Raw genomic sequence first — 21,708 nt, forward strand, 5'->3', positions numbered from 1 at the left:
GTTCCTGAAGCGCCCTTCTCTCCCGAGGAGCGGCTCCCGACACACACCGGGAAACTGAGGCACGCTGGGAAACCTGACACCCAGTGGTCCCCAACATTACACTGACCTGAGTTGGGGCGCACCCTCAGAGCAAAGGAGGTTTTCAGGGAGCTATGATGTTGGCCCAAATATATCTCCCAGGCCTGGCAGGGGCTTCCTGTCCCACTCAGGTTCCAGCTGTGTATTGAGCCAGGCAGGATTCTAGCATTCCCCTTCCCCAGAAGGACTGGCCTTCCACGCACTCTTGCGGGGATAATCTTGCAGCCATTCCTTCTCTCCCTTCTGGAGGCGAGCAGCCAGGCAGCTGCTGTGTGAAGGAGCACAGAATTCTGTGCCTTAAAAGTGCTCTGCAGGTAGCCTAAAGATTTCCAGGGTATGTTTCCATCTCTAAAGAGAAGACATTGTGGGGTGAGCCACCTGGGTGGCTCAGTAGGTTAAGGGTCCGACTTGGACTCAGGCCATGATCTCGAGGTTGGTGGGTTTGAGCCCCACATGTGGGTCTGTGCTGACAGGTCAGAGCCTTAAGCCTGCTTCGGATTCTGTGTGTCCCTCTCTCTCTGCCCCTCACGCTCCCCAACTGTCACCCTCTCTCTCAAAAATAAATTTAAAAACCATTAAAAAAATTTTTTTTAAAGAAGATATTGTGAGATCTTTGGATACAAGCCCACAGGTGAATTGTACGGGGCGGGGGGTGGGGGGGGGAGAGAGGAAGCATTCACTTGGAAAATAAAGTTGTTAATAGAGCATAAAATAGAAACGGGTCTGTGCAAATTGGCTTCAGCCCCAACACCGCACTGCCCCCAAGTCCTAGGGGTGGCCAGACCCTACGCGCAAGGTCAGCAAAAGAAGGCAACAATTCCACCAAACAGGTCAGGGCCCAGAATGAAGGGCCTGGCTGTTCCCAGCCCTAGAATCAAGCAAAAAGAGGGTAAGCAGAGTTGTGAAACCCTGTTGATGCCAGGCAGTCAGAGGCTGAGGTCTGGTGGCAGAAATGAAGACAACAAGGAGAGGACAGGAGGTAAAGGGGTGGAGAGAAAAGAGGAAAGGAGGCGGAAGGAGCCAATGCTAGATTAGGTACAGTACAGAGAGGTGAAACACCAACGGGAGAGCATAGCAAACAGCAGCTAACTTAACCCCCAATTATACCACTCACTATGCCTAGATGTCCGTTCATTTCATTCTCACAAGTCAGTGAGATGGGCATTATCCATCTGGGATCCATTCTGGTTTACCTGGGATAATCCCAGGAGACACCTGATGTTTCAGAATGTATGACAGACCAGTTCTGGGGTCAGCAACACCCAGTAGACATTAGGCCTGAATGAAAGCAGGTTAAGGGGTAGAAAACAAACTAGAAAAATGAGCTGATATCCCCAGGAAGACAGCTACTTGTTCCTAAGGGACTAAAGAGAAGGATAGAGTTGAAATACAAATGAGCCAAGGAAGCCGCTGAGTTACTCGATGCTATACGGGAGGAGAACATGGACATCACTTGAGGAATGGAGGGGACCATCTCCATGGCTCCAGAGGTGCCACCCAGTCTTCAGTGGTGTGGAACATCTCTTTTGATTTCAGACAGTAAGAAGACAAGTAATAACTCTCATCACTGCTCGTTTCACATGCCTCTCAGGAGACATGGTGTTTGTGCCTCTTAGCGGACCATGCTTGCCTGGGGCTGGAGCTCTCAGAGAGACATTACTAATATGCCCTCGTCGTGGTATGGCTAATGTGCCCGGAGTGCCAACAAGTAGCTGGGAGCCGGGCCAGTCCTGAGATAGTCTTTGCCTTGTTCCAGTTCCTTCCCTGTGAGTTCCAGCCACATACTCCTGTTCAGGGGCCAGGATGGCAGCTTGGTAATGTCTTTGGTAATAATAGACTCTTACCAATGTCCCTTACTTGCTCCTGTGGGTGAGCGGGACAATCTCCTTATTTCCGGCAGCTTGGGGGAGTGACAAAGAGGATGTTATGGCTCAGATAATCCTTTCACTCACCTACACAAGCTCTCCACTCTTGACTCACCTTCCTGTTCTCTGGCACCCCTTACACTCCTCAAACCCTGCAGGGTGCGGACAGCAGTATCTGATGGCAATAAGAAGGGAATGGATGAGTTACTGAATCTGAAACTAAAGGAAAAGATATCTAGTTCTTATTGTGGATAGTCCTCCATCATTTGTCAAAAATGCTTACTGTGGTTTAGGGGCACCTGGGTGGCTCGGTCGGTTGGGTGTCCGGCTTCAGCTGGGGTTGTGATCTCGCAGTTCGTGGGTTTGGACCCCACGTCGGGCTCTGTGCTGACAGCTCGAAGCCTGGAGCCTGCTTTGGATTCTGTGTTTCCCTCTCTCTCTGCCCCTCCCCTGCTCACGCTTTGTCTCTGTCTCTCAAGGATAAATAAACATTAAAAAAAAATGCTTGCTGTGGTTTAGTATCATGCGCTTATAGGACAGGAGATGGCCTTTTTGTTCATCAAATGCCAGTTCTTACTGCTAGCAAGTGTCACTGATCACCCACAAGACTTTCTGGGTAGCCAGTAGGCTGTACTGGCCCTTTTAGATATGGCAACAGCATCCTCCCTGTTTTTTTCTAAGGGACCCGGAGACCCAAAGGCTGGAGGAAGCCTATGAGAAGTGCCATGAGAATAAGCCATGAGGCAACAGAACTCCAAAATCCAACCACACACATACAAGTGTTATTCTCACTGCCCTCCTCCCCACTTTTGTCTTACTAAACAGAAAGTGGCATCATTTTTTATGATAATTATTGTGAAATTTCTTGATAGAATCAAGACCCAGACCCTTGATTAATGGGGTAGGAGTTGGGATATTAGGGGACATAGAGATTATCCAACCTTTCAAAGAATCAATTTCAGGGTGCCTGGGTGACTCAGTCACGTAAGCGTCAGACTCTTGGTTTTGGCTCGGTCATGATCTCAGTTGGTGAGTTCAAGCCCCACATCGGGCTCTGCACTGACAGCTAGCTGCAGAGCCTGCTTGGGATTCTCTGTCTCCCTCTCTCTCTGCCCACCACCCCCACGCTGTCTATCTCTCTCTCTCAGAAATAAACATTAAAAAAAAATAAAGATTCAAGTTCATATTAGGCCTTTTTATTAAGATGCTGAGTATTGTAGTGAAAACAACATAGGCTTGAGACGGAGTCGATCCTAAGATATTACTACCTCTCTGAACCTCAGTTCTTTCAGCTGTGAAATGTGGGTCATAATATCTACCCTGCAGGGTGGCTGTAAGAATTAAAAATTGTGCATATAAGGGAACCTGGGTGGCTCAGTCAGTTGAGCATCTGACTTTTGATTTCCATTAAGGTCATGATCTCACAGTTTGTGAGTTTGAGCCCCACATTGGGCTCTGCGCTGACAGTGTGGAACCTGCTTGAGATACTCTCTCTCTTTCTCAGCCCCTCCCCTGCTTGTGTGCTCTGTTTCTCTCTCTCAAAATAAATAAACTTTGAAAATTCTGCATATAAAAAGTGCCTGGCCAGATTAAGTAGGTTTGGTAAGTGGAGCACTGATTATTATATGTGCATGAGATATTGCCTACAATGGACAGACACCAATGGTCACTACAAATGAGAACAAAACATAGGGGTCAAGATTGGAGTCCTTAAAAACCACCAATGAGTATAGCAAATAGGTTTGACTTGTAAATCCTTAATATCCTGTGTGTGTATATGTGTTTGTGTGTGCATGTGTATGTATATGGGTATCTGTGTATATATGACTTTACTCAGTGAAGTTATTGTAAGCATCATGATAACACATGTTGAATAATTTCAGGTTGACAAGGATGGATGTATGGGTTGAGTAAAGTGTCATAAAAAAATGAAAGAAGCTATTATTATTTCAAATATGTCAGATGCTGACATTTCACTAAAAAGAACTGCAATTAAATATCTTCTAGCTGGGGCGCTTGGGTGGCTCAGTCGGTGAAGCGTCCGACTTCAGCTCAGGTCATGATCTCCTGGTTGATGAGTTTGAGCCCCGTGTCAGGCTCTGTGCCGACAGCTCAGAGCCTGGACCCTGCTTCAGATTCTGTGTCTTCCTCTCTCTCTGCCCCTCCCCGACTCATGCTTTCTCTCTCTCTCTCTCAAAAATAAATAAACACTGGGGGGCCTGGGGGGCTCAGTCAGTTAAGTGTCCGACTCTTGGTTTTGGCTCAGGTCATGATCTCATGAGTTCGAGCCCCATATTGGGCTCCATGCTGACAGCACGGAGACTGCCTGGGATTCTCTCTCTCCGTCTCTCTCTCTGCCCCTCCTCTGCTCTGTCTCTCAAAATAAATTAAATAAATAAATAAATAAATAAATAAATAAATAAATAAATTCTTCCAGCCAACACAGTCAAAAGATAGAGACAAGCAAAGTGACCATGTACCCCAAGAGATTTTGTTTCATTGAAAAGACAATGTTCTGGAAGGGTTTGGCCAAGAAAGTTCTAGCCTTGATATAAATGGTCAAAAGTAAGGGCTTCAGTCTCTTCAAGGCAGGACTGATGGATGGTTCATACTGGCCAGAAGAATGGTCTTTAAAGGAGACTACTATCAGCTGAACAAGGAGGCGGCCCTGCTCTCAAATGGTCAACCAGTGATGGCAGCAAATATATATGAGCGTGACCTAAAAGCAGGAAAGGGAGGAGCAGATTGAGGAAGCAGTTAAATCATTAGTCTCCCAAAGTCATTTTTTGGGGGGGTATGTGTGCAGAAATAAAAAAAAAAAACAGATATGGTAATGACAAAAGTGAGGTGGCCTCAGGCAGCCTAGTCATGCAAGCTGAGGACAATTTTTGGCTGCTCTGGTATCTGGAAGTAACAAGTCACTCATCTATTCATTTAATAAACACTTGTTAAGTGTCAACTATGTGCCAGGCACAGCACTCTGCTAGAGATACATTGATAAATAGGACAGGTACTGCCCCTACCCTCAAAGGATTTACAGTTGAATGGGACAGAGATGGATAGAGACATAATTCCACCTCAAAGAGCTCCAGTAGAATAAATCAGTTCAAATAAGAAATAGCTTGCAGGATTATGTTCATTCTGCTATGGTGGCACTGAGAAAGGGTCAGATAACTGGGAAAGTCTTGAAAGGCTTCACAGCAGGTAATACAAGAAGCAGAACTGAAGTACAGCTAGGTGACTGTCAAGTAGAGAAGAGGAGACAGGAGCAGCAGAGTGCACAGGCACTAGTGTGTGCTCAACAAGGAAGCACAAAAAAGCAAGACAGATATATTTAAGTGGTGCATGCGAAATCCATGTAGCTGGAGGGTGGCATGTCCAAAGTGTGGAGCTGCAGAAGTTAGGACTGTTATACCTGGCTGTAAGATACTGAAGAGCCTTAAAAGTCCATGTTAAGGGCTTGGGATTTTAGCCTTTGGACAGGATATGATGAGGAGGGTTTTAAGGAGGGTTGAGACATGATCGGATTTATGTCCTTAGAGGAGAAATGGCCACTTGAAAGCTCTTTGTGAGATTTCTCGTTCTGGATCAAGATGGAATAGACTCAATTCTCCCTACTCTCACTAAATGCTGAAAACCCTGGGCATTATATATATATAGCAACATATACATGACTCTGGATGAGCTAGGAAAAGATCTGAGGAGAGACACAGCAGTGATTTGTCTGTGTTTGCTTTTTGCTTCATCTATCTGAACTGGATGTTGGAGAAGCCAGCCATCTGGAAGAGCCAACAGCACAAAGAAAAAGAAAAAAAGAAGAAAAAAAGAAAAGCCAGCTATATCTAGTTAAAGGATCCAGACGGGGGTAGTCTAGCAATAGCCACCCTACTCCCACCAAACACCACAGAAAACTTGGCAGCCCCTTCCCACTCCTACCAGCAAAAGCAAAGCAGGGAGCCTCAACATCCATTTGGGCCTGGCTGTAACGAGGTATCCCCCCAGCCCCACAGTCAGAGTGGTGTAAGGAAACTACAAATGGGAGGCCAGAACTTTCACCAGCTTCCAGTGGTAATGAGCACCTAGCCCCTAACACCATGGTGTTAGTGGAGGACATGTGGGGATCAGTAAGGAGGCACCCTCCTGATCCCAGGCAGGGTGATGTCAGTAGAGAGCCAGAACTCCCACTAACCAAGCGGTAATGAGGTGTCCTTCCCCAACCCCCACCAAAGGGTATCAATGGAGGCCAAGAAGAAAGCTGGATTTCAACCACCCACCTGACAGAAAGGATTAAAACCAGAACCCAACTGCATGCTATCCCTTTCTTAAAAAACTAAACATTCACTTACCATACAGTCCATTAGCGATACTCTGGGCATTTATCTCAGATAAGTGAAATCTTCTGTCCACACAAACCTGTACACAAATGTCCACAGCAGCCTTATCTGTAATGGCAAAATACTAGAAACAACCAAAATGTCCCTCAATGAATGAGGGGTTAAACAAACTGTGGTCCCCATACCACGGGACACAATTCAACAATAAAGGGAACAAGCTATTGATACACACAGCAACTTGGATAGATCTCGGTGTCATTAAGCTGAGAGAAAAAAAATTAATCTCAAATGACCACTTGCTGTATGATTCCACTTATCTAATGTTCTCGAAATGACAAAATTATGGAGATGGAAATGGATTAGTGGTAGCCGGGGGTTAGAGACGGTGGTAAACGGGGGGGGGGGGGGGTGTGCAAGTATGACTACAGGGGTAGTAAGAGGAGATCTTTGTGGTGATGGAATAATTTTGTATCTTGACTGTGGTGGTATTTACACAAATCTACACAGGTGGAAATGGCACACATAAAACTATACATACATATTGTACCAATGTCAACTTTCTGGTTTTGATATTATACTATAGTTACATAAAATATAACCATTGGGGGAAACCAGGTGAAGCCTACATAGAACCTATCTGAACTACTTTTACAACTTCCTGTATATCTGTAATTATTTTTTAAAAGTTTTGTAACAAGACAAGTGTTGGGGGGTCGGAGGGGGAGGCAGCTGTTCATCAACTTTTAAGTTCCTTCCAGTAGTTCTCAGCTTGCTAATTCTAGAAACAAGAGATGGGGAAAAAAAAAATAAGAAATTTACCTTTTAAATATAAATTCCCTCTTTTGAGAATATGCCGTAAGTAGCGGGATGAGCTGTCCATATGACTCAAGTTAACATCAAGCAAGATTTCGGTAGTGTTCCTTAGATTCCAAGTTCTTAGTTCTTTTTTTTTTTTTTTTTAAATATTTTTAATGTTTACTTATTTTTGAGAGAGAGAGTGTGAATGGGGGAGTGGCAGAGAGAGAGGGAGACACAGAATCGGAAGCAGGCTCCAGGCTCCAAGCTGTCCACACAGAGTCCGACTCTGGGCTCGAACTCACCGACCGTGAGATCATGACCTCAGCCAAAGTTGGACGCTTAAACCGACTGAGCCATCCAGGTACCACCCCAGTTCCTAGTTCTTGTCTGACGCCTTCCTCTGCACCACTGGATGGCTAGGAGATAATCTCCTCAGACAAGGAAATTTAAGCTTATGGAGAACTGGCATGCCTGATTTACACAGTGATGGTGGTAGAAAGATGAGACAGCATCTCTCCCTGAGGACTTCTCCATATGTAAAATCAAACTCCCTCTTAGCACCTGGGATAAGTGTGGAACTGCCTCCCCACCTTACACTGCTGTTCTCTTGGGTCTACAAGTGGGAACACATTTTAATGTTGTGAGGCAAACGGAATGAAACAGGGAGAACAGGTTGGACAAATAAAAATTGGAAATTTGGTTTCGAAATCAGAAGCATGTGACTTCAAAGACCCATACTTTTCACAGGCAAGGATTGAAAGGTCTTCAAGGGAAGAGTTTTACTAGCAAGTTTTTAAAAGGTCTGAATAAACAAACCAGTGCCACCCAATAAAATCTGAAGATATTCCTGCCACCCCTAGATGTCTATGGCAACCAAAGTCTGGAAAAACTCTCTTATATCTCCTTTGGCCCAGCAATCTTTTCACCCTAGAATTTCTCCACAAAACCCTTGAGTACGGCCCTCAGATCCTTGGCTCCTAGTATAATAGTGGCATGCCTTGTAAAATACATGAAGGACTGCCTGCAAGATGCAGGAATCAAGTCCAAGACTGAAATTCCTGGGACAAAGAGTCCTAATCCTAGACCTACCTTCTGAGAGGCTCTTATTCTCTGTCCCAAGTCTTCCCTTCTTAGAATCAATGTCATCTAGATATTCACCGTATGTCAAAATGGGCTCTAATAATTTCTATTTACTGATCGCTGTTTCTAAAGCTGGTTTACCCCTTCCTACCAATGAACTTGGACAGGTTCTTCCAAGTTTATAATGACAGAGTTTCAGTCAGAGAGAGGGGAACATTCCCAGGCCTCTCGAGAATAAAAAAACAAATAAAACACAAAAAACAGAAAATTCATCAGTTTCTTTCAAGTCTTTGTGTGTTGCCTTATCAAGTCCTTCAAGTCTTATCAAGTCCCTGTCTATTTACTGCACCAAATGAAGACACACACACACACACACACACACACCTCAAATTAAAAAAATCCAGTCAGGTTGAAAACAGATGAACTAAACAGTTCAGGTAACCTACAACCCAGCAATTGCACTACTAGGCATTTATCCACGGGATACAGGTGTGCTGTTTCAAAGGGACACATGCACCCCCGTGTTTATAGCAGCACTATCAACAATAGCCAAAGTATGGAAAGAGCCCAAATGTCCATCGATGGATGAATGGATAAAGAAGATGTGGTTTATATATACAATGGAGTATTACTCGGCAATCAAAAAGAATGAAATCTTGCCATTTGCAACTACATGGATGGAACTGGAGGGTATGATGCTAAGTGAAATTAGTCAGTCAGAGAAAGAGAAGTATCATATGACTTCAATCACATGAGGACTTTAAGAGACAAAACAGATGAACATAAGGGAAGGGAAACAAAAATAATATAAAAATAGGGAGGGGGACAAAACAGAAGAGACTCATAAATATGGAGAACAAACAGAGGGTTGCTGGAGGGGTTGTGGGAGGGGGGATGGGCTAAATGGATAAGGGGCACTAAGGAATCTACTCCTGAAATCATTGTTGCACTATACGCTAATTTGGATGTAAAATTTTAAAAATAAAAAATTAAATTAAAAAAAATAAAAATAAATAAACGGTTCAGGTAATGAACAGGTATTTTAAAAGTCAAATATGACAGCATGTTTGGAGATTCTACCCAAATGTTGACAGGAGATCACCAAAATCCTACAGGAGAAAACAGGCAGCAACCTCTTTGACCTTGATCGTAGCAACTTCTCACTTGACATCTCTCTGGAGACAAGGGAAACAAAAGCAAAAATGAACTATTGGGACCTCCTCAAAATAAAAAGCTTTTGCACAGTGAAGAAAACAACCAACAGAACAGGCAACTTATAGAATGGGAAAAGATATTTGCAAATGAGGTACCTGAAGACTCCCTGACTCTGAACCCTCAAGGACAGAGCTGTAGGACAGTCAAGTTTGATGTGTAGATATAAAGTACTGATGAGTGACAGAAAAAGATGGGTTGGTCAGCTCTACGGCAATTGCTTTGAACTCCTTACAAAAAACACAGTGCCCACCTAGGAAAGCAGGTTAAGGCACCTCCTTCCTCTAGCTGAACCATAACCCAATCTTGATAAGGTGATAAGATCCTGTTGGGTGAGGGTTACCTCAAGTTTTGAGCAGGAAGAATTAAAATGTACGTAGGCATCATCTCATTTCTGGTTAAGCAATAAAGAAGATATGCTAATTTTCAATTTACATAACACACCCATCCATCTGGCAATGAGACAAACCCTCTTTCCTTGATTCTCTGCCTTAAAAAAAAATCTGGCTTTAGTGGTAAAAAAGCTCAGTGTAAGAAGGAACAATAAATAAAATAACTAAATGCAAATCAAACATAAATGTCATAACAACTGAGGCATATAGAAAACTTTTTCGCTTAGGCATTAAAAGGTCAAATTGGATGTCCCTATGTTCTTTTACAATCGCCAATTCATTCTTTTTGTCATTTCTACCCTGATGTTCCCCATGGTCTTTCATCCCTGATCTTCTGAATTTTTATATGCCTGGGAATTCATCAGATTATAAAACCAGGTGACTGGGTGCCTATCTGATGATTCAGGGTGTGAGCTGTATTAGAGAACTTCCACCTGCTGGAATGAACCTATTTCTATTTAATCACCCCTTCTTATAGAAAGGCCACAAAATGCTGCAGCCTCTAGGTTCTAATAATAACTGATAATAACAACTAGGTCAGAAGTCCCACAACTAAGGGATACTACTTTCATACCTAAACCTTCTATTATTTATGGGGAGGGGGAGCAGAGAGAGCGAGGAGGACACTTATAATGCTAACGAGGTTATTTCAGGACCAACGTTTTTAAACTGAATAGTTTTTAAGAAAATTCAAACATACACAAAAACAGACTGAATAACATGAGACCCTGACATACCCATGGTCTAGATTCGTTATCATCAAACTTTTGCCACACTGACTTTATCTCTGTTGTCTCATTTTGTTGAATTAAAGTAAATCTCAAGCATAATTTCATTTCATCCCGATATACTTCAGTATCCATATCTGTATAGATATTTTCACATAATACTTCATCATATCTACCAAACTTAAGACTCTTCAAATTCTCTTGCCTGCTTCAAAGACAGATTGCTTTTTTTCACATCAGGATCCAAACAAAGTCCATACATTATATTCGGTGGTTGTTATCTCCAGAAGTCTGTCTTAATCTAGAACCATCTCCCCGTTTTTTAAATTCAAGCCATTAACTTGTTGAAGAAATTGCCAGTTTACTTTAGAATGACTCATCCTTTGGATTTCTACTTTCTCATAGTATAATTTGTTTCCCTCTATTTCCTGTAAATAGAATCCTCACCACCCTTCTCTTTACATATTGTCTTCATCTAAACCAGAAAACACAGAGAACAATTTGAGTGGCTATTTTCTCAATTCTTCCCAGGATGGTGCGTGGTGCCATTCTAAGTGAATAGGAGAGAGGTTACCTTATTATATACAGTAGATTCCATAGGACAGTAGGACTCAATTTCCTCCCAGAACCCAGATGAGAAAAGCTTACAGGCTTGATCATATTCAGTTTCAACTTTTGCAGGGCACAAATACTTCACAGAAGGCACCATATGTTTTGTATTGCATCATACCAAGAGGCACAATGTCTGCTTCTCTTACTCTTAAGGTTGTGAGGATGAATTAGTGGGTTCAGATGATGGAAATGTCTAACAGTTTCATTAACTAATGACTGCTGTAGATATCTGGTGGGGGGATAGGCAGTTGCAAAGAACCTAAGCCAAGAATTGAGTGAAAATTTCTACCAAGGGTGATCTATCTCATCGTGGGGCCCAAAAGGGATGACAACTTATATGGTACAATACCAAACTGTCTTACTCAAAAGGAATCAATTTGACTTCTCCTTGGCATACCCCTCTAATAGCGGTCAGTGAGAGCAAGACCAGACATGGACTATTCATTTCCACCTTAAAACAGCTTTAAAACTTTGGGGTGCCTGGGTAGCTCAGTTGGTTAAGCGTCCAACTTTGGCTCAGGTCATGATCTCATGGTCTGTGGTTCAAGCCTGCGTCTGGCTCTGTGCTCAGAGCCTGGAGCCTGCTTCGGACTCTGTGTCTCTCACTCTCTCTGCCCCTCCCCCCACTTGCATTCTGTCTCTCTCTCAAAAATAAATAAACATAATTTAAAAAACACATAATAAATAAATAAATACATAAATAAATATATAAATAAATAAATAAAAATCTAAGTCAACATATTCAAAGTTGTTTGCCTGTCAGAATGGGCCTAGCATGCCAGGAGAGCATTTCCTTTATCTTCCTCAATAATATTTCCAATCTCCCAAATCTTTTTTTCAAAGAAGCATGGAGAAATGCCCCACCAAGATGGGACACAAAACAAATTATGCTCACTACACCTAGTGGGAAATGAAAAGAAATATTTTGCCTCCAAAAACATAACCTAAGTAAACATGGTAAAGTAATACCAGATACCCCCTTTATCACACCTGAAGTGGTTAGGAGAGATGAAAGCAGCAGTTTCTAGCCTCTGCGCCCAGTGGGTAGTCAATAAAGTTGCTGACAATCTCATTCCTGCTATCAAAAAAGGGCTAACTAGGTAAGGGCGAGGCCTAGACAATTAAGTTATGTACTAAAGCAATATACTACAACGGTGCAAGAGGGAGAACACAGAGTTTACTAAAACCAAAGCAACTGGAGCAAGCTGTTTTGGTTGGACTGCCTAGGAAAATGTATCATGCACCAGTTTTTTACTGCCGGAAAACTAGTACGTGAATATCCTCCGCTACTACCATATTCCTGAAGTGGCCTCCATCATATATGTGTTCCATCGCTTGGCACAGATTCTGTGAACCAATAAAGTTCCTGTCTTGGGAGCAGCACAGCGGGATTGTGCTCCTCTTGCTGCACGTATACCCATACTTTCTTGCTCTTCTTCCACCTGCTCTGCCCCCCTAGTCCGCTGGGACCTATCGAATCTGCATCTACTCTGACAAGGTCGGTGGTGGAGTCGGAGTGGAGGAGAACGAACCTGCCCTACCCTCGCCTCACTGTCCACGAGTAAAACCTACACTAGTGCAAGCTCAGCATGAAGAGCAAATGAAATGGAAACCCTGAGAGTGAGGTCAAAAGTATAAAACGTAATTACTAAGTCCATACAATGTTAAGCACTACAGGGGAGATTAAAGGTCACTTAGTATAACTCTCTTATTTTATAAAAGAGAATACGATAGTCCAGAGAAATTAAATTATTTGTCCCAAATTACAGTAGCAATGAGAAAATAAAATACAAAATAAAATGATGTCCAAAGACCTTTTGGGTAAAGATCAAAAACATTAGGTAAAACTACTAATCACGTAGAAATACTTGGAATTTTTAAAGGACAAAAATGTTCATTCATTTTACAAACATTTACTGAGAGCCCATTATGTGACAGGCATAGTCTTAAGAACCGGGGATGAACCATTGAATAAGCAAAAATCCCTGTCTTTGTGGAGTATACAATCCAGCAGGGAGAGAGAGAAAATAAACATTAAGTAAAATATATAGTATGTCATGCAGAAAGAAGTATTAGGAAGAAAGGTGAAGCAGAGAAAGGGGATAAGGAATACCTGGGTGTGGAGGTGGTCAGGAGGGTTGATTTTAAAATAAGATGGTCAAGGGTGCCTAAGTGGCTCAGTTGGTTAAGCATCCAACTCTTGATTATAGCTCAGGTCATGATCTCACAGTTTGTGAGTTCGAGCCCTGAGTCCAGCTCCACGCGGGCAGTGCAGAGCCTGCTTGAGAGTCTCTCTCTCTCTCAAGAACAAATAAATAAGGATTAAAAAAAAAAAAAAATAAGATGGCCAAGGGTCCAGAAGGCCCTTTAAGAAGATACATTTGAATAAAGACTTAAAGGAGGTAAGGAAGTTAGCCAAATATTACCTGAGGGAGAAGTGTCTCCATGTAGAGCAAACAGCAAATTAAAAAGCCCTAAAGCAAAAGTGTCCCTAGACTGTCCTAAGGAATACAAAGATGAGCAGAATGTGCAAAAACAAAGAGCAGTTGGAGATAAAGACTCAAAAGGGATTAGGACCAGATTTTTTACGGCCTTGTATGACATAATAAGGACTCTGGCTGAAATTTCCCGAATAGCCAAAGGGAACTGTGAGCAGAGGAGTGATACAATCTTACTTTTTCTGAAAGGACTGCTCTGGTTGTGGTACTAAGAACAGTCTGGAAGGGGCAAATATAGAAACAAGATAACCAACTAGGAGACCGTCACAATAATTCAGGAATGATGATGACTCAGATCAGGGATGCAGTGGGGCAGATACTGAGAAGTAGTTGTATACTGCATACATTTTCAAGGTAGAGCCAACAAGAAGTTGCATAAGAAAGACACAAGTAAAGGTTGACTCTATGCTTCTCCTTCTTCTTCTTCTTTTTTTTTTTTTTTTTTGGCTAAAAAGATGGAGCTGTCATTTGCTGAGATGGAGAAGACTGAAGGAACAGATTTTTTTGTTGTCGTTAGGGGGTATGCATATGTGTGTGTAAAAGGTGGAGACCAGAAGGTTGGTTTTTGGATGTGTTAAGTTTGGTTGCTGTACTGAGAAAGTATACAAAGTACAGGCAGAGAGATTACTTAGGAAACTCTTACAGTAATCCATGAGAGAGATGCTGGTGGTTTGGACCAGGCATCTGGCAGGATAAGGAACATGAACGGGAGATACATTTTGAAGGTAGAGCTGACACAATTTGCTGAGGAAGTGATGAAGGATGAAAATGAGATAAAGACAGAAGGCAATGATTTCTTCAAGTTTCTCGGCTTCAATAAATAGATGGGACATGGGAATTGACATGGGAAAGATTGCAGAAGGAGCAAATTTGAGGGAGGCCAACGATGTGGAAATGTCAAGTAAGCAGTTGGAGTTGTTAACAGTTTGATTTCAGTGAGAGGTCTGGACCAGAATATAAATTTGGGAGTATGTAGATAACATTTAAAACCATCAGGGGCGCCTGGGTGGCTCGGTTGGTTAAGCGTCAGACTTCGGCTCGTGTCATGATCTTGCGGTTTGTGAGTTTGAGCCCTGCATCAGGCTCTGTGCTGACAGCTCGGAGCCTGGAGCCTGCTTCCAATTCTTTGTCTCCTTCTATCTCTGCCCCTCCCCCACTTGTGCTCTGTCTCTATCAAAAATAAATAAATGTTGGGGCGCCTGGGTGGCTCAGTCGGTTAAGCGTCCGACTTTGGCTCAGGTCACGATCTCGCGGTCCGTGAGTTCGAGCCCCGCGTCAGGCTCTGGGCTGATGGCTCAGAGCCTGGAGCCTGTTTCCGATTCTGTGTCTCCCTCTCTCTCTGACCCTCCCCCGTTCATGCTCTGTCTCTCTCTGTCTCAAAAATAAATAAACGTTAAAAAAAAAATTTAAAAAATAAATAAATGTAAATTAAAAACAAAAAACAAAAACATCAGACTAGGGGTGCCTGGATGGCTCGGTCGGTTGAGCGTCCAAATTCGGCTCAGGTCATGATCTCACAGCTTGTGGGTTTGAGCCCCTTGTTGGGCTCTGTGCTGACAGCTCAGAGCCTGGAGCCTGCTTCCGATTCTGTGTCCCCTCTCTCTGCCCTTCCCCTGCTCGTGCTCGGTCTCTCTCTCTCAGAAATAAATAAACATTAAAAAAAACTTTTTAAAAAACTATCAGACTAAAAGAGATTACCAGAAGAGTAAGTGTAGGTAAAAAAGAAGTCCAGGGACTGAGCCCTGTGACACCCTAATATTCAAAGATGAGGAAAACACAGCAAAAACAAATGAAGAAGAAATAACCAGTTGAGTTGGAAGAAAAATCAAAAGCTTTGGTGTTGTAGAAGCCAGGTGATAAGAAACTTCAAAAAAAAATGTTTAATTCTGTTGAAAGGTCAAGAGGAAGTATGAGAATGAATGACCATTGGATTTAACAATATGGAAGTCATTGGTGACTCTGAAAAAAGCATCTTCATTGGAGAGATGAAGGCAAATGTCTTGCTAGAATGCATTCAAGAGAGAATGTGAGAACAGGAGGAGGAGGTAGAGACAACTCAAGGAGTTTTGTCAGAAAGAGAAGCAGAGAAGGCTGGTGGTAGGTAAAGGGGAAGGCAGGGCGAAGAAAGATAGGTTTTCTTCTCTCTGGTTGGTTTTAAAGATGGAAGAAATCACAGCAGCTTTATATACTGATAGCAAGACTAGGAGTGAGGAGGAAATTATGATGCAGAAGACAAGGCAGAGAAATGCTGAGGCATTGTTTCCTTAAGTAGGTGGAAGGGAACTGGATCTAGCCACAAGTCAGAGCAGGCCTAAGATAGAATAAAAGTTTATCCATATTAAGAACTAAGATACACAGGGGCGCCTGGGTGGCGCAGTCGGTTAAGCGTCCGACTTCAGCCAGGTCACGATCTCGCGGTCCGTGAGTTCGAGCCCCGCGTCAGGCTCTGGGCTGATGGCTCGGAGCCTGGAGCCTGTTTCCGATTCTGTGTCTCCCTCTCTCTCTGACCCTCCCCCGTTCATGCTCTGTCTCTCTCTGTCCCAAAAATAAATAAAAAACGTCGAAGAAAAAAAAAAAAAAAAAAAAGAACTAAGATACACAGGTAGGTAGGCAGGTAGGTAGGATGGTGGGAACTTGGGGAACCTCCCTTTGACAGCTTGTTTTTCCAGAGATACAGGAAGCATTGTCACCACCTGGTAAGTATGAGGGAAAACCTAGAAGAAATTTGAGGAGAATAAAGAAATAATTATCTAAGAAAGTTCATTCTTACTCAGTTGTTTATTTGAAATGTCTGCCACCTACCCTATTTGAATTAGTGGGTCCAAACTTAATACCCCCCCTCCCCTCCCAGAAATCAAAATCTATCTCACTTAGGCTCACTTCTTACATCCAGGTCTCTTCATTTTTATAGGTCCTTCTCATTTAGAAACCTTGTAGAATTTGTCCATCCAACCATGAGTTCACAAACTTATAAATTAGCAAACTCTTAGATTCCAAGCTTCTTTTCAAAGTGCATTCATCCAATTTAAACAGGATTTGCCACACTACCATCAGTAAGGGTTATGAGACTCAGGCTTCCTCCTTGGTAGCTGCTAGCTATCCCAGCATTCTCTAACCCCACAGAAATAAATCATTAACACTGTTTATATATGACCAAATTACAACGCAAAAACATATTCCTGCTCAGGGGAGATTTATGTTCATAGACTGAACCTAGAGGAAGAAGACTGGAAAGTTGCTTAATCCTATGCAAGATTTAATCCCATTATCATTTCACTGTGAACTTGGTGTCAGACACATCAATTCACCTATCTCAGATAACCAAACTAAAAAAAAAAAAAAAAAGAAAATAGAATGAACAAGCAAAAAGCTTGTAGTACAAGACCAAATAGGTAAGAACTAATACAACTTATCCTAGCAGTAAAAGGTTGGTCTGACATCTGAAAACCAATTATTGTAATACATTTTATTAAGTAGAGAAAAAAAAGACAAAAAACACACAATAATCCTAATAGATGCAGAAAAACATTTCACAACATTAAATACTTTTTCAGGGTAAAAACACTCAACAAACTAGTAACAAAAGGTAACTTCCTCAAACTAATAAAGGGAATTCAGAGACCCTTTATTAAAAGCTTTTATTAAAACTCACAGCAAACATCACACATAATGATGAAAGACCAAATGTTTTCCCCCTAAGATTAGAAACAAGACAAGGATGTCCACTCATCATTCCTATTCAACATGGTACTGGATGTTCTACCCAGGGCAATTAGGCAAGAAAAAGAAATAAAAGGCATCCAGATCAGAGAGGAAAAAAGCAAAACTATCTCTATTTGCAAATGAGAAGATCTTATATATTAAAAAATCCCAAGAAACCCCCCCAAAACTACTAAAAGTAAAAAAGAGTTCAGGAAGGTTGCAGAACACAAGAATAATATACAAAAAATCAATTACATTACTATACACTTGCAATGAACAATCTGCAAATAAAATTAAGAAAATAATTCTATTGAAAATAGCATCAAAAAGAATAAGATACTTTGGAATAAATTTAACAAAGTAAGTACAAATTTTATGCTCTAAAAACTACAGAACATTGTTGAAAGAAGTTAAAGAAGACTTAAATGAATGTAAAGATATCTTGTGTTCATGAATCACAAGGTAATTGCTCCAAAAGTGATCTATAGATTCAATGCAATCCCTATTAAAAAAAAAATCTCAGCTAGCTTTTTTTGCAGGAGGTAATCTTAAAATTCATATGAAAAATGCAAGCGACTCAGAATAGCAAACCAATCTTGAAAAAGAAGAACAAAGTTGGAAGACTTCCACTTCCCAACTTCATAACATACTAGAAAGCTACATTAATCAAGACAGATTGTACTGGTATAATGATAAACATATAGATTAATAGAATAGAACTCAGTTCAGAAATAAACCCCCACCTTAATGGTCCACTAATTTTTGACAAGAATGTCATATCAATTCAGCGGCACAAATGATAAATTTTTTGAACAAATGGAGCTAGGACAACTGGATATCCTCGTTCAAAAAAGTGAAGTTGGACCCAGGTCTAACACCTACACAAAAATTAACTCAAAATAGATCACAGACCGGGGCGCCTAGGTGGCTCAGTTGGTTGAACATCTAACCCTTGGTTTCAGCTCAAGTCACGATCTCATGGTTTCTGAGTCCAAGCCCTGCCATCGGGCTCCATGCTGACAGTGTGGAGGCTCCTTGAAATTCTCTCTCGCCCTCTCTCTCTGCCTCTCCCCTGCTCACTCCCTCTATCAAAATAAATAAACTTATAAAAAGAAAAACAATAGATCACAGACCTAAATGTAAGAACTAAAACTATAAAACTCTTATTAGAACACACAGGAATAAATCTTTGTGACCTTGGATTAGGTATCGGTTAAAGAAACAAAAGAAAAACAAAAGAAAAAGTTTAAATGAATTTGAGTTCATCAAAATTAAAAACTTCTGTGTGGCAAAGAAAATCATCAAGAAAGTGAAAAAAAAATCTCCAGAATGGGAGAAAACCTTCACTAATCATATGTCTAATAAGAGACCTATATAGAGAATATACTAACACTCATAACTCAATAATCAAAAGATAAATAACCCAAGTACAAATGGGCAAAGGATCTAAAAAGACAGTTTTCCAAAGAAGATATACAAATGGCTGATAAGCACGTGAGATGCTCAACATTATTAGCCACCAGGAAAATGCAAATTAAAACCACTGTGAGATACCACTTCACACCCAGTGGGATGGCTATAATCAGAGACAGATAATGACACATGTTGGTAATGTGAAGAAATCTGAACCCTTATCACCATAGGTAGAAATATAAAATGGTATAGCCAGCCACTTTGGAAAACGGTTTTCAATTCCTCAAAACATTCAACATAGAGCTACCACGTGACCCAGCATATTCACTCCTAGGTATACACCCAAGAGAAATGAAAACATATGTCCACAGAAAAATCTGTAAGCAAATGTTCATAGCAGCGTTATTCATAATAGCCAATTAGGAGAAAGAGCCCAAAAGTTCATCAAGCGATGAATGCGTAAAATAAAATGTGGTATCCATAGAGTGGAATATTACTGGGCAACAAAATGCAATGAAGTATTATACTGATACATGCTAAAACATGGAAAAAATCTTAAAAACATTATACTAAACATGGGGCGCCTGGGTGGCTCGGTCTGTTGAGCGTCTGACTTCGGCTCAGGTCATGATCTCACGGCTCGTGAGTTCGAGCCCCGCGTCAAGCCCTGTGCTGACAGTGCTGACAGCTCAGAGCCTGGAGCCTTCTTCAGGTTCTGTGTCTCCCTCTCTTGTTCTCTGCCCCTCCCTCACTCCTGCTGTCTCTCACAAATAAAGAAATGTCAAAAAAAAAAAAAAAAAAAAGAAATTATACTAAACAAAGACTCCAGACACAAAAATTATATATTGTATGATTCCATTCTTATGAAAAGTCCGGAACACGTAAATCTATCTATAGAGACAGAAAGCAGGTTGGTGATTGCCGAGCACTGAGGGAGGAGGGAATGAAAAGTGACTGCTAATGGGATGGAATTTTCCTTCTTAAAATTTTTAACTGTGGTAAAAAAACAAAACAAACAAACAAAAAACTGCACATAATCTAAAGTTTACCATTGTCATTGTTTTTAAGTGTGTACACGCTGTGTTCAGTCATGTTAAATAGATTCACACCGTTGTAAAAACAGATCTCCAATACTTTTTCATATTGTAAAACCGAAACCCTACACGTTCAACAACTTTGCATTTCCTCCTCCCCCCAGACCCCAGCAATACTATTCTAGTTTCTGTCTTTATGAATTTGACTAAGTTCCTCATATAAGTGGAATCATACTGCATTTTTCTTTTTGTGACTGGTTTACTTCACTCAGCATGTTCGTAGGGCTCGTCCATATTATATCATGTGGTAGTACTTCTTTCCTTTCTAAGGCTGAATAATATTCCATTGTACGTATAGACCACATTTTGCTTATCCATTCATCTGTCGACAGACACTTCTTGGGTTGCTTCCACTTCTTGGCCACTGTGAGTAATACTGCCATGAACATGGGTATGCAAATATCTGTTCGAGATCCTGCTTCCAATTATTTCAGATACATACTCAGTAGTGGGATTGTTGGATTATGGGGGCATCTCTTTAGAATGACGAAACTATTCTAAAATTTGACAGTGGTGACACTTGCACAATCCTAGAATATACTAAAAACCACTGAACTGCACATTTCAAATGAGTTAATCACATAGTATATGAATTATATCTCAATAAAACTGTTAGAAATACAACTCTTAAAGGCTGAATCATGGATACAAATACTTAAAGATTTTGACTGAACTGGATTATTAATCTGGTTAAATAACCAGTCAATCTTGTCATACAGGTAATTTTGACCCTTATTTTTGATGACCTGGCTTGATGTTTAGGGGTTTTTTGAGATGTAACCTATGTGCTTCTTCAACACTGATCATTAGAGAAAGTGGGAAAAAGAAATTCTCAGTACCTAAAATTTAACTCAGTACCTCAGTACCTTTAATTCAATACTAAACCTTTTCATATTTTGTGTCAGGAAATCAGTGATGAAATAACAAATTCACACTAACTATAGAAATTTTTACTTCATCTGCTCTGTAGATAGGCCATTCTTCACATTTTTAAAAGATAGGGAAATAAGGCAGGACCTTTACTCACTTTGACTTCAGATTTACTTTTTGAAATGTCACTCACAATTATTTCACATAGAAGAAGCTCAAAAGACAGAGGGTTTATTTACCTTGTTTTTACAGTACAAAATTATAAAATTATAAAGTACTATGGCCAATGGCACTGAATGGGGAAAGAGGCAATAAGTTTAAAAGCCAGGAGAGAAAAGTCTTGAGGAAAACAAAATGTGCATCAAATTCAGATTCTTCTCATCTCTAATCGCTATATATAACTAGAACAGCTAACAGGAATGTAGATGGCCACTGATGCTCAGAAACCCATTTCATCATCTTTTCTGTTTTATCTAGACATTTCCAGTTTTGTCAAGACTCAAAGAAACAGTTTTAAAAAGGCAATAAATGAGATAATCTCAATGATTTCTCATGATCTCTTGTGATCAGAGCAGAGCTAAGTAAAAAAACCTTACTGGTCTAACTGATCATTTTTTAAAAACAAGAGACTCCGCACAGTTCACGGCAAAAACACAAGCTTGGAAGCCAGCTTTCAATTTCAGCCCAAGCACAGACTGAAACAATGGTAATGATCTAATTATAGAGACGGTTGTTACGTGGGACAGTCTTTCTTTTAGATTACATATCTTATACACTTTATCAGTTTTTCCTAAATAATCTCTCAGGGTTGGTTTTAAATGAAGACTGAAATACTAACAGTTGGATTCAGATTCTCATTACACATTTTTCAAAGTCCGTCTGTGTGCAGAAACCAAATTATGCATGGCGACTCGAAGAGCTGAGTTCCCCACAGGGATATCACAGGAGTTGATGACCGAATGTAGTGCCCGGGTATATGCTGCAAATAAAGATTTGCACGGTGATGAAGTCAGTCAGATTCTCCACTACTCT

At 41.1% G+C, this 21,708-nt stretch overlaps 1 protein-coding gene across 8 annotated transcripts in view; it reads right to left on the reverse strand.

The window, feature by feature from the left end:
* Window positions 1-3,117: 3,117 nt before the first annotated feature.
* Window positions 3,118-21,708, reverse strand: part of CCDC15 (coiled-coil domain containing 15) — a 102,109-nt gene continuing 83,518 nt past the window's right edge. For 4 of the 8 annotated variants that reach the window (XM_019433476.2, XM_019433477.2, XM_019433478.2 and 1 more), the window contains one exon: window positions 20,892-21,655. In XM_019433476.2, the coding sequence (XP_019289021.1) occupies window positions 21,534-21,655 (122 nt within the window). In that variant the 3' untranslated portion in view covers window positions 20,892-21,533. Of the gene's footprint in view, window positions 9,331-16,239; window positions 16,312-20,891; window positions 21,656-21,708 lie in introns of those variants that run through there. The other 4 variants (XR_008421260.1, XM_053900308.1, XM_019433474.2 and 1 more) reach the window with 4 other exon arrangements.

Source organism: Panthera pardus, unplaced genomic scaffold, assembly GCF_024362965.1.
Source record: "Panthera pardus isolate Hobbes unplaced genomic scaffold, ASM2436296v1 HiC_scaffold_12, whole genome shotgun sequence".
NCBI classification, from domain to species: Eukaryota; Metazoa; Chordata; class Mammalia; order Carnivora; family Felidae; genus Panthera; species Panthera pardus.